General features: G+C 41.2%; 1 protein-coding gene across 5 annotated transcripts; it reads right to left on the reverse strand.

The window, feature by feature from the left end:
* Window positions 1-676: 676 nt before the first annotated feature.
* On the reverse strand, window positions 677-12,769 carry LOC115049999 (uncharacterized). 5 transcript variants are annotated; one of them, XM_029512699.1, is made up of 11 exons: window positions 11,907-12,769; window positions 5,988-6,043; window positions 5,439-5,570; window positions 5,241-5,352; window positions 5,031-5,124; window positions 4,812-4,893; window positions 4,583-4,716; window positions 3,671-3,890; window positions 3,429-3,522; window positions 3,288-3,348; window positions 677-3,082 (listed from the first exon to the last, which is right to left on the reverse strand). In XM_029512699.1, exons 3-11 carry the CDS (start codon window positions 5,530-5,532, stop codon window positions 2,081-2,083), a joined length of 1,893 nt encoding a protein of 630 aa, XP_029368559.1. In that variant the 5' UTR covers window positions 5,533-5,570; window positions 5,988-6,043; window positions 11,907-12,769; the 3' UTR covers window positions 677-2,080. The 5 variants fall into 5 exon arrangements, with proteins under 5 accessions (XP_029368559.1, XP_029368574.1, XP_029368582.1 ...); XM_029512714.1 differs by lacking the exon at window positions 11,907-12,769 and adding an exon at window positions 10,727-11,838; XM_029512722.1 differs by lacking the exon at window positions 11,907-12,769 and having other exon boundaries at window positions 5,031-5,121; window positions 5,988-7,555.
* Between the last annotated feature and the right edge of the window lie 325 nt (window positions 12,770-13,094).

Below are 13,094 nucleotides of genomic sequence, written 5' to 3' on the forward strand. Positions count from 1 at the left end.
CCGTCGCCTAGCAACAGTGATGCTCTCAGTGGCCTCGCCTGCATAGGTGAGTCTGAGGGGAATGAAGGAAGGCGATGCTATTTATGTACCCAGCTCATTTCCCAGAGTGCATCTCCATACAAACGTCTGATCCAAACAGAGAGAAAGACACAGACAGCCTGAGGTTTGAGTGGACTGGCTGTGCTGCCAGTGTGGACCTCAGTGAAAAGTCAATAACAACAATATAAATGTTAAACTTTATTCATTCCAATCTCATCTTAGTATGATCCCGGCATTTCCTAACCTTGACATTATGCAGACATCTCGTCTGCCTGCTTCCTTTTCATCAGTACCTTCTGTTCCCCGGTCTCGGCCTCCGACTCTACACTGACACTGCAGGACTGTAAGAAGCCGAGAATTATCGAGCTCTTTTTATATGTTTGAATTGAGTCAAGTATCTGATCTCAGCGGCTTTTGCCTCAAATTATGGTTGAGATAACAAATGCTAGTCAGCTGATAGCACGCCAGTATCAAATGTTAGAATCAGTAAACACTGATACTGATTGGATTGAATTTTTTCACTGGTGGTTTTATTTATTTCATTTTTTTGATTTTTACCACCTGGAATTAAATTTCATTCAGCTAATCTTATTTCATTTAAAGAATACTGCAAAAAAGCCAAAGTTGTTTAATTGTTTATTTGCATAAATGTTCAATTAAACATCACACAGTTTTATTACTTGGATTATATTGAACACATTTGCTTATTTCAACATTTTCAATTCACCTGTGCATTCCAGTGACACGGCAGGTGGATGTCTAAGAAAACCTTCCTCTCTTTGTTTGAATTTGGTCTTGAATAAAAAGCGTGGACCCTGATAGAGATTTTCCTGAGGTTTCTTATTTATTTACAAAGTTAGTATATTTTGTCACAGCTGCCAAACCAATATAAGAAATAAAAATATATATTTCTCGCATGATAGATGATGACAGTAAAGTTCTCCTCCGGAGTTTCAGGGCTTTTGTGGTGCATGATAAATGAGCGGGTTATTGTATTGTATTGCACACGCACACACACACACACACACATACGCATGCACGCAAATGCAATAGACGCATGAGAAACCTTGTTAACACACAGACTCCAAAAAGTCAGCTAGTGCGTACAATATTAAAGCACCAAAAACAGTGGAGAAGAAGAAGACTGTAAGCCAGAGAAAACACGTCAATGTTTCAAAGTATTCACAACTAAATTCTTTAAGTCTTGTGAGGTAGGAAATGCATTCAGCCTGATTTGGTGATTTGCAATTAACCAAACTCTGCTCGGTGGTCAGTCATCAAAGAGGCTTATCAGTGTTGTTGTAAATACAGAACTGTCATTTTAACATGTTCATCATGCAATTCCCTAATTTAAAAGAGTTGACACACCTGGCATTTATAGATTTGCATAAGTCAGGCAATGTTTTAAAAAAAAAAAAATTAAATAATAGTTTATCTTTGGAATCTAAAGAACAATTCCACTGAGCGGAACATTTAAAGTAACCATAAAATTATATCAGCACTGGAATATTGTAAGCATAGTCTCTGCAATTCTCACAATGAGCAAAAAGCACATTTGAAGAGGGCCGATTGGAGTTGACAATGGGTCAGTAACGGAAGTGAGGGGGACGTATTGAGGTTAGCAAGTTGGCATCCTGACTTCGGTAGAAGAAAAGCTAACAGATAAAAGGTTTCTTTTAGACTGGCCAGTAAACAGCTCTGCATGCCACAAAGCAAAACATATAAATAGCTCCTCTTTAATATTTCAGTTTTGCCCTCTTGTCTTGGCTTTTATTTGCCAACACTCTTGGGATCATACAAAAAAAAAGTATTCTAGTAAATATGCTATAAATAATTATTATAAATATGTTTTATGGGAATACAAAGGGGGAGAAATGCATTCATTAAAATCACACTTTCCTTTAGAGAATTGATAAATGTTAGATACAGTTAACATGTTAAGTCAGCCAGCTTTCAGTTCATTAATCCTGCAGATGCTTCAAGTAGTTATATATATCAAACATTTTGCTGCTGTGGATTCAGAAGAGCTTTGTCTGTTTTTTTAGCTCTGCTCCTGTCTCACTGGTCTGTATCCATCACTAGAGGGCGCCATTGACATGGACTCAGAAATCAAACCGATCTTTTTCAGCACATGGTCTGGACTCTGAGGTTGTAGGGCTGAACTCAAATCCATCCCAGAAAACTTTAGGGGCAGTTGTGGGAATGAAGGAAGGGAGCATGGTAAAGTACAGGAAAGAGCAGGAGGGAACTGGAACTTCTTGGATCCAAAGGACTTTTCAAAGTCCTCCGGTGTCTCCTCGTGGCTCGCCTGCTCCTCACCCCCGCTGCAAATCCCTGAATCCTGGCTAACAAGCTCGGGACTCCCAAGAAGGGGCCTCTGGACTTGCTCGTAATCAGAACAAACCTGAATGGAGCCTTTTCCAAAAACACTTCCGCCGCCTCCAAAGAGCGTCTGAAAATCTACTTTTCCGTTCCCTCCCTCTCTCAGCTCCTCTTTGACCTCTGACCCCTCATCATGGCCGTCGACCACACTGATGCTGTCTGCTTCCAGGCTCTCCTGACTGACCTCCTCTCCACTGCACACTCCTGAGTCCAGACTCTGGAGCCTGAGGCGTTCGACTTGGGGCTTCTCAACCTTCTCGTAGTCTGAAATGACCTGGACCGGCTCGCTGTCGTTGTTGTTGCCTTTGGAAAGCAGCTGCAGGATCTCCAGTTCTTTCTTTCTTTCTTCCTCCTTGTCCTCTTCTGCGTTTTTACCACCATCTTGACTACCAACAGATCCATCAGGTCTATCAGCAGCACGGGGCTCCAGATTATCTGTGCTGGGCAAGGGGGCCGGAGGGGGCGTGCACAAATGGGAGTAACTGGGATTGGAGAAGCTGGAGTCATAGCTGGTTTCCATTCTCATCTTCTCCTTCAGTGCTTCCTCTCTCTTGTGCAGTGTGACAGCTTTCACAGTGGATGTTGGCTCGACCAAAACGATTTCCTCCATTTGCAAAGATAACGGAAAGAGTTGGGTGGTGAAACCGGGGCTCACCCAATTCTGAAGGGGAAAGAGAGAAGGAGAGGGAGCAAAAATTAGAGATATGTGAAATTTAATCTGCACTTGACAACAAGGTTGTAAAACTGGATAAATAATGTGTACAAATCAAACATACAGGGTTGTATATGTTGTGCAACAAAATAATATGAACTAAATTATCTGGAGCTGAGCAATGGGCACATCAGAAACAAAAAAGAGGATTTACATCTTTGAGGAAGGACCGTCCTGGGTCTGGTATGGCTGGACCTCTGAGCTTCTTGTAAACCCTGAATAAAGAAGGACATTAACTTTAATTAGAGGTTTCAGAGAAAACAACATGTGGTACAAATATTTTGGGTCTGCTTACCAGGTTGCTTTTTTATTCCTCAGGAGCACGACAGCCATAAACAAGGTGAACACTGAACCTAAAGAGATGATGACCAATACTTGTCCAACACCACCTGAGAGGTAAGAACACTTCTGTTCAACAAATCTGTTGTACATATAGAAAAAGCAAACAATCTCTCAGATAATCATCTCCTCCTTTGTGCTCTGCCCTCTTTACGTTCCTTTAAACCAAATTCTTCTGTGTGTTTTTGCTGCATTTACCTGCTAGCGGTGGTTTCCGTCTTCCTACTTCTGACACCCACGATGCAGTGGGGCTCCAGTCACTCCAGGTTGACTGGACATCCTCATTGGCGGCCAGCACTCGAACACGCGTCTCATACCGCTCTCCTTGAATTAGTAAATCTGGGTTCAGGTGTCCCGTGCACCGTGTACTGTATGTTTGCATGTCTTTTAGCTGCGGATCCTGATCCGGAGGGGGATCCTGACAAAGAAGACAAAAATATTTAGATGCTCAACAAGTTGATTCTCATGTCCGTTGCTACACATAGACTCATTTAATCAATTCATGCATTTAATGCGTCCAGTTTTTGGGTGGGCTGTCAATTCTTCGGCATCAATATACAAGATAGTAAAGTTCCATACTCCGGCTCCATATTTAGGCCCAACCTGGCCCAAATACAACATGATAGTCTACATCCAGGCCATTCCTGGCTCACACTCAGTCAGAACCTGGTGGTAACAGCTGGGCTTCATACAGATGTGGAAGCATCTGGGTCCAAGACCAAGGAAGATGTTTTCTTTTGCTCTCCGCCAATCACCTGTCAGCGAACTGTAATTCAACTCTGAGAGCATTGTGGATGCTTTCACCACCTCGTTGTTTCTTAGGCTAGGAAGCCAATCAGGGGATTTCTCAGTGCGACAGCCTTCCTATTGGCTGGTCTGCAGGTGCAGACGTGTGTCATTATCAGTGTAGACTCTCAGAGATGGAGAGACTTTGCTGTACTTGTCCTGGACAGGCAACAGGCTGCATATCACTCCGGCTGCAGCTTGTGTTTGTGAGAGCCGGAGGAGGTTGGCTGTCTTTTCAAATTCACCAATTTTTTCCTTTTTTCTGTATTTTAAACTTTAATTTTTTTATTTTGCCTAGCCTGAACAGACCAAACATATGCTTACAGTCCATGGCTGATCCTTTGTCTTCCACTGCAGTTGGCAGTAGTACTGTTGGAGACTTCTATGCGTGTTAATCTCGGCTAACCAGGAGACGGTGGTGAGGTTGACTTCTGGTTTTCCTGGAGGGTTGGGCTTCACTGCAGGGTCACACAAACAAAGTATGTTTCAGGTCGCTGTGAATGACTCAGGAGTTTATGCCAAAAAAGGTCAATATATCATTGAATTTACTCACCGTGACAAGATGGTTGGTAGTAAATTCTAAAATTCGCTGGCTTGCAGATCAGATCAATGGACAGATTGTGCCATTGCTGAAACTGAAAAGAAAGTTGCTTTTAAAGAGCATTCATAAGCTGCAAGTACAATAATCAAATATGATATATAGCAAATAACAGCACTTTAATCTGTCTATAGATATTAAATAGACTTCTACAACAGAGCCTCTCAAACTCACAATGCCTTTCCGGTTGAAGACCATGGTGCACGCCTTTACTGCTGGTTTGACACTGTCAGGCTTTAGGGCACAGGTAGCACTGTATGGCAGTCTTCTTTAAAAAAAAAAAACAAAAACAAGAAGAGCACGTTAATTTCATTTTCCTGCACTCATTGTCACTATTTTTTTTTCGATTTTTCTTTTCTCTTTTTTATCAGCTGCTGTCCTTACCCACTCGTATTCACCCGTTTGGCCTCCAGTTTGCACACAGCATCTGTGTGGTCATGTCCACTGTTCCACTCACAAGTGATGCAACGATCATAGTCAGTGTAGCAGGTGAGATCTGTGGGAAATGAAAATACATAGAGGTGAAATTCAGACAATCAGTTAGGCTACATTAAACAGCAATAAAGAGAGAGAATCACTGACCTTTTTGTGGGAGGCTCGGACATTCTGCTCCGTCCGTTCTGCTGGTGCAGACTTTAAGCAGGCCGAGAAGTAGGAACAGCAGACAGGTTTCCATTTATTGTGTCGTGACTTCCTTTTTTTTTTTTTGTTCCGCTGGGAGAAATCAAATTACCAGAACGGTTGGTTTCCAATAAATTATGCATTCATTCAGGGTGTAACTTTCTCCTTCTTCTCATCCTGCACAAATGGAGGCGTACAGCTGCTGAGATGCGTTGCTCTGCATCTTTGTACTGCACTGTGTGCAGGAGTTTATTCGTGCACACCCCCAAAGACACCTCTGATGATAAGTAATGCCAAAAATAGTGGTGACACCAACAGGTGATGGCAAAAGCAGAAATAAAAACATGTCACGTCCTGCACGCCCTTTTGTCACCTTTGGTTCCACATATTGAAAGCACTTCTGTCAGAATATTTGTAATCAAATATAAGGCAATCATTTTGAGGTTTCAGCACATTTAACAGCTTTTTATGAAATATGAACTCAACACAGACTTGGCTTCAGTGTCTTACCTGGTATAAAGCTGCTGGATCTGCTTCAAGCTGCAGGTTTTAATCCATTTGATGGCCTGTAAAAGAACATTAAATGAATAAGGTTTCTCATTCTCACAAGAAATAGTTTAACAGCTGGCCCATTACAAAGAAAGATGAGGATGATGACTGCTGTCTGAAGAGAATAATGAGCTGAGAAGGCTATATCTGAGATCCTTATATCTCCTCTCTCAGTTTGCATCCACCTCGACACTCGACTGAAACTTGGAGGTGTGACAATTGATGCTTTGTGGTGAAGCAGTTTCCTCCTTCGCTTGCCAAAAAAAAAGACACCTTCATATTTTTAATGATTTTTGTTGTAGTGCGCTTGTATAAATACAGACTGGTACTTCTCAATGAGAAAACACCTATAAATCCACAGTGCACTCTCAACACAGGTGATCAGTTTGGGGTCACAGTTTTTACAAAGAAGCTGGTCACCTTCCATTACTTCCCTATACAGTACGTATTCACTCCGTGTCCACACATATGCTCATCTGATGTACTGCTGCTTTTCTGTCTGTAGCACAGTGACATTTAAACAGTGTCAAAAACAGGATGGAAAATAACCGTGTGTTCTTCAGGTAGCTATTTGGATATTACAGCCCACTGCAAATGTAACCACACGCCCACAGCCCCGAACACATAAATGTTTTACTCTGAGCAACAATAACACAAAAATTCTCTTAAATGTTTGATAGAACACATTTTTGGACCCAGAGGTTTTGTGTTTTTTTGTTTTTTTTTTCATTTGCAAAGAGGAAAGCACGATTTTTGACTGTCTGCTCTGTCACCTGTTAAAATTAACACAAATCAGACTGTTGTTTCTTGACAACCAAAATTTTCCATTATTTTGACAGGTGTCCTTCCTGCCAACCACACTTCCTGTTCTTAAAAATAAATCCATTTGCGTGCCTATTGTGACAATTTAACCGTAACTTATTTACTTAAGTTTTATATGAACTATGACGAATGTTCAGTAACCAAGCCCACTTTTTATCTTTTCCATGGAGAAAAGATAACAAAAGTTCTGACGAAATGACCGTGTCACATTACGCATTGAGATTCAGGGCATTCTGTTGTAACTTCTGTTTATAAGAATCAGTAGATCTTTCTTGGTTCTGGAGCAGAAGCTTGAAGGGTGTATCATATCTTGGCATCAAAACCAATATGAGAATGAATAAGACGTTCATCGTTGGGTAACCAAGAAAGCAATGTAAGAATCCTGTGATGGATGCATTCAGGCTAACCCCTAACCCAAACATGGCTCGTTCAACTGAATGCATCCTTTCAGGAAATAAGATGACAAAGATATTATCTGATTGTGAAAACAAAGAGGACTGACTCCATCATTTGTAATGCACTTGATCACACATGATTGAATGACATCACACCTCCACTAGATGTTTGTCATATCAGCCAACCAGATGAAGCGTGTTATGAACCGCAGTACAAGTGGGCTCTAAGCACAACTGAGTCGTCCTGAGTAAAAAATAATCAAACCACAACCATGAATCGACAGCAGCAGTGCCACAACAGGCTTACTCTGCTTTGTTGAAAGTAACTGTCGGGGGGGAGATCAGGTTTAAAACTTTCATGAATGAGAAAACTCCAGCTAAAATTTAACTAAGGTTTATTACTCTTTTAGTTGTGCTGCTATAGGCCCAGACTGCTGGGAGCTGCAGGCGAGCACCTCTTTACTCTCTCTCTCTCTCTTCTCACCCTCAAACCCTCTCTCTCCCCCCTCTCCTCTCTCTCTCTCTCTCTCTCTCTCCCAACTTCCCTCATTCTCTCTCCCTCCCACCTCTCTCTCCCGTCCTCCTCCTCTCTTTCTCTCTCTCTCTCTCTCCCACTCCCTCCTTCTCCCTCTCCCCCATCTTCTCCCCCCCCCGCCTCTCTCTCCTCTCCCCCACCTCCCTCTCCCCCCACCTCTCTCCCTTCCTCTCTCTCTTTCTCTCTCTCTCTCTCTCCCACTCACTCCCTCTCTCCCCCCCTCTCTCTCTCTCCCACTCCCTCCTTCTCTCTCCCCCACTTCTCTCCCTCCCCCCCTCTCTCTCCCCCACCTCCCTCTCCCCCCACCTCTCTCCCTTCCTCTCTCTCTTTCTCTCTCTCTCTCTCTCCCACTCACTACCTCTCTCCCTCCCTCTCTCTCTCTCCACCACGAATCACACTCTCACATGTCCCTAACTTTGTCTCTTCCTGTAGTCTGCCTTTTGCCCTCCTTTTCTTTCTTTTCCTGTTCCTAATATTTCCCTTTCGTTATCACGACTTTCCATTGAAACCTCTTCTTCTCCTCGACTGCTCTCTGTCTGTTTGTATTTTTATGGCATCTTCTCTCCTGTTCTTCTGTCTCCATCCCTCTCTGTCACGCTCGTTCTCACTGCTGCTGTCACTAAGTGCTTGCTCTTGGAGAGGCCTCTTTAACAACTCCATAAAGAGTTTAGTCTAAACCTGCTCAGTGTACATAATGAAATTGGATTTTCGTTGTGATTTGAATGGCGCTTTCATGTGCTCAGTTCAATGCAGAGGTCGTGAGTTCAGTGATACTATCTCATCTCCCCAAATGTGACGTTTCTCTATTTCACACTTGACCATTAAACATTCAGATAAGTGCAATCAGCCGCCCACATTGAATTTTTCAGCTCAGTGGGGAAAAAAACCTCACTGGGGAAGTCACTGTTACAGTCAGGAGCCCTTTTTTGTATCAGTTTGTTGGCCTGGTTTTTTCTTATATTTTTTCTTGCTCAGACATCTGGGCCTCCCCCAGCCTGGTCCAGCAGCAAAGTGAAAGAGCTGACTGTTCTCAATCTCCATCTTTCCTCTCATTTTCTCTTTATCTCCTTTTCATTTTGATACAAGCAAACAACCGCACAAACTATACACACAGGAACAGACACACAGACACACAAACCACCACCACTTCCTGACCCCTTTCTCTTCCCAGAAATCTACTTGTTTGTTTTTTATGACTAAAAATGGAAAATAACTTGTTTATTATCCAGGAAGTGCGGTCCATTTATAACTGATGCGCCGTTGCACACAATTTTTTTCTTAATGGTGTTAGTACAAAGACACGCACGCAAATTCACCAATGCCAATGTGCCGTGCTAAACACTGACTGCTGAGGATGTTAGTTTCATGAGTCTTTTCATTCATTTCATTTATAACAAGTTAATTTAGGGGCTGCACATAAAGTTCAATTCCTATTTTAATCACAACATGGTCACTAGTGATGCTTATAAAATATTAAACTCGCTGAAAAACATGTTTGACCTAAATAAAGACTTAAGGGGTGCAATGTTGATTTTTCACATCAAAAGTCTCTGTGGGGGAGTTTGGTGAGGATTTTGAACTGGGTCACCAAACCCCAGACCACACAGACCTACGTTAGTGTTGTGAAATAAAAGCTTTTGATAATTCTCATTTGGCTGCTGAATCTGCTCAGCTTCCCGGATCATATTTAATTTCTTAACAGCACCTGAGACAACACTCTTCTTACCGACATGGTGACAATGCTGAGCTGCTCTGGGTGTGAAAGCCCCCTTGCTGGCTCTCATGAGAGAAGATAGCTAAGATTTGCATGACAGTATATGAAATACAAAGGGCAAGAAATGTTAGTGCTCAGTTGGTTAACACTTGCACTGAACCAGCGTGGGTTGGCTGTGAACAAATTTGCATCAACTACAACAGCAGCACGCAGGATGTAGGAGTCTGAAACAGGAGCAGGGCCGATCAACTGGGTTGTCCAGCTATTCATACACTATGTGTTTGGTACGTCTAATATTCGTTTAATATTCAGTCGCTGCATCTCAATTAATGCAGTGGTCTTTCATTTTTCTTCTCTTGCAATCTCACTATGATGGCATGTTTGAAGTGAAAACTGCTGGATGCATTGTCTTGAAATGTCCCTGGATAAAACTAAATGGCAGCATCAGGTCAAAATGTCATTTTTCTCATTTGGATTCAGCTCCAAGCACAGCCTCGTGGAGAGGCTTGTTTTTCTTTAAAGTCTTGTTTATTTAGCAAATATATTTGACCTTTTAATACCCTGTGAAGCCTCTTTCTCTCTCCCAACTGCTGTTAGCTTCTGTCTGGTTCTCACACTTCCTCTTTCTTCTCTAAACATCCCACACAAACCACATTTCTCATTTCAAGAACCTCTTTTCCCCCAAATCACTCGAGCTTCTTGTTACCATCATCACCGTTTTGTGTGACATGCCAACGTACTTTTTATGGAACAGTATCTCAACAGCACAAATAAGCAGTTACTGAGATTAAACTACAATTTCTGTAAATGTTACCTTTAAAGATTTGGCTATTAACAGTGACAAAGGGTTACCATCGGTGTTTACTACAAATGATTAGAGGTTTGACAGTTTTGTTTCCATAACAATATACTTGCAATCTGGGCACATTACAATCCTGCTTTTAATTAAAATGCAAGACTTGTGACAGTTAACAAACAAAATAAGCTTGCAAGTTTAACTCAAAGTTCAATCTAATCCGCTCACTCAGAAAGGTTCAGATAGAATGGTGGTTTGATTTTGTAAAATCAGAGTCGCTTTAATATATACATCAATGCACATTTCTAAACTGCGTCCAAATTCACACTATCAACAAACCAAACTCTCATAACGTCACATTTGTGTCTCACACTCCTTATTTCATCATCCTGAAGTTTGATCTACATTAGAAAATGTCTTAATGGTTTAAAAGCCTACCTGGCTCCTGTTTCTCAGGCTCTCTTCATTATTGTTTAAAATGACTAATACGTTGTTCCCATATCTGAAGCCTCACTTTTGGACTTTGGTGTCGAGGTAAAGTGACGTACGAGGAAGCTCTTTTGTGTTAAAATAATGTTGCGGTTACTGTGGTTCCCCTGAAGATAGAGTGAAAGACGTATATAGGCTATATGATATTCGCGTTTACAAGAATGAGAGCAAAGTGGAATCTCCTGGTTTTGGTTAGTTACTTTCCATTCCCTTTTTTGCTCCTGCTCTTCCTGTTGTTTTGAGTTTGCTGGGCTCAGTGTTAAAGATCAGATAAGAAACATGAAGTAGATCCTGTCAAGGAGGAATAGACATCTGATGAGTCACCCTCCCAAGCAGGATGATCCAGCTATTTGGAGGTTCCAGGGGAGATCCAGACCACACGGGCAAAGTTATACATGTGATCGGAACTGGAAACACCACCGTTAAGAGCTGGAAGTTTGTTTGTTTTTTGTTTTTTGTTTTTTTAGGAAAATGGACAACTGGACTGCTGGATTAAACGCGTTATCTGCGTAGTATCACATTATGCACACAACTCATAATGCATCACATAATGCATTTAACTTCAGCTTTTTGAAGATCGTCCCACACAAACTTCCACATCTCTGTTTGTCTGCAGAGGCAGCATGGATGCATGACTAACTGAGGCTATGGTGACAAAACAATACACCACAAATGAATGCACTACGATTTATAAAGACAGGAAAAATGACTAGAAAGAGGTGACAGTAGTCAGCCCGTCCTTCAGCCTATTTTATGAATATACGTGTTTATAAACCTAGCAGGTCTACTAGGTCCTGTTTAGATCTAATGTCTAAACAGGGAAAGTAAAGCATTAGTTAATCTGTAGGCAGGGCACCAATTCAAAGAAGTGTAATTAGCAGAGTTGGAACATAGCATTAAGAAGAAGCATTATCAAAAGTCACTTATCAACAAGTACTGAATTTGAAGAGAAAGCACGTTAACTTCACTCAAATCTGTGCTGCTGATTAAATTTAGGACTGAATAACAAAACAGATTTTTCAGTGATCTACTCCTTTTATATTCCCTCAAACAATTGAACTTCATGTTCAGAATAAAAAAACAATCAAACAAAACAGAACAGATTTATCTGCAGGATCACCATACTCACCACTCTGTACGAGGACCAGACAGCTGCTCCCTCTGGTTGGAACAGTAGCGATAAAGAAATAGGCTGGCTCCTCTTTTTGTTGTTTGTACAACAAATGTATGTATGTTTGGCTAAAACTACACAAAAAAACCCTTTACTTATAAAAATGCCTGCTGCTTCTAAAAGAGGAACATGAGAACTTTTTAAGCATCACTTCCCTTTTACTCAAAAAAAAAAAAAAAACAAACTGAAATAGTCTTGGAGCTGATCGTAGGTGGCATTTATACACAGTCCAACTATATGGCATCATAGTCTACAGTGAACAAATTAGTTTTTCAGAAATATTACAAATCAGCTATACCTCATCTTCCATCTTCCTGAATGTTGTATGCAAACTACTCTGACCAAAACCATGATTCATGAGAGCTTGACCAATAAATGAGACAATCTAACCTGCCCAAATTTGAGTCATCTAGAAAAAAAATCCAAAAGGTGCTTCTAAATAATAATAACAGAAAAAACAACAACAACAACCAAAATGTGGCTTGGGAGGTCACTATGATAATTGTCTTGGACCTTTAAAATAACAATATTTGTGGGATAAATCTGGCTTTTTATAACCCAAATGTTTCAAATCTGCCCAACTTTATGGGGTTAAAATGTAATTGGGTGGATGTACAGTTAGCCTTGGTTAGCTTCAGCTCCTACAGTTGGCCTTGCCAATTCATCAATCTTAACTCAGAGTTCAAATTAATTAATGCGCATAGCTTTATCATCTTTATATTAGCTTTATAAAATGTGACATTACATCCCTTGTGTTACTAAATATTCTAATAAAAGCTTGGCCTGAGAAGAGTACCCAGTAATTGCTTGTTATTTATCTTCCTTTTTGTCAGGAATATACACTCACACAACAATGAGAAATCACACATGTTTGGATGCCCACAACTGTTTCTGTAAGTGGACGCCTCTTATCTTCCTGCCTGTATTCACTTCTCTCATTTTGTCTGTTCATCAACTGATAAAAACTTATATCAAGGTTCTTTAACCTGTTATTAGTGCGCCCTACCACACAGCAGTTTTTGGGCATTTGTTTGTTTGTTTGTTTGTTTGTTTGTGTTTGCCGGCACCTTCACACAATACAAAGTCAATGGAGAGGAACCTTCAGGTAGGAAACTTCCTCCTTCGACTGTTTCCAGTCGGACCCTT

Source organism: Echeneis naucrates, chromosome 1 (genome assembly GCF_900963305.1).
Source record: "Echeneis naucrates chromosome 1, fEcheNa1.1, whole genome shotgun sequence".
Classification (NCBI taxonomy): domain Eukaryota; kingdom Metazoa; phylum Chordata; class Actinopteri; order Carangiformes; family Echeneidae; genus Echeneis; species Echeneis naucrates.

Bases quoted from the DNA above. Each gene is read 5' to 3' on its own strand.
- LOC115049999 (XM_029512699.1), bottom strand. From the start codon at position 5,532: ATGGAAACCTGTCTGCTGTTCCTACTTCTCGGCCTGCTTAAAGTCTGC. The intron at 4,717-4,811 runs GTGAGTAAATTC...GTGACCCTGCAG, and splicing joins CTACCAACCATCTTGTCACG to TGAAGCCCAACCCTCCAGGA. The intron at 3,349-3,428 runs GTAAGCAGACCC...TTCTTTATTCAG, and splicing joins AGGAATAAAAAAGCAACCTG to GGTTTACAAGAAGCTCAGAG.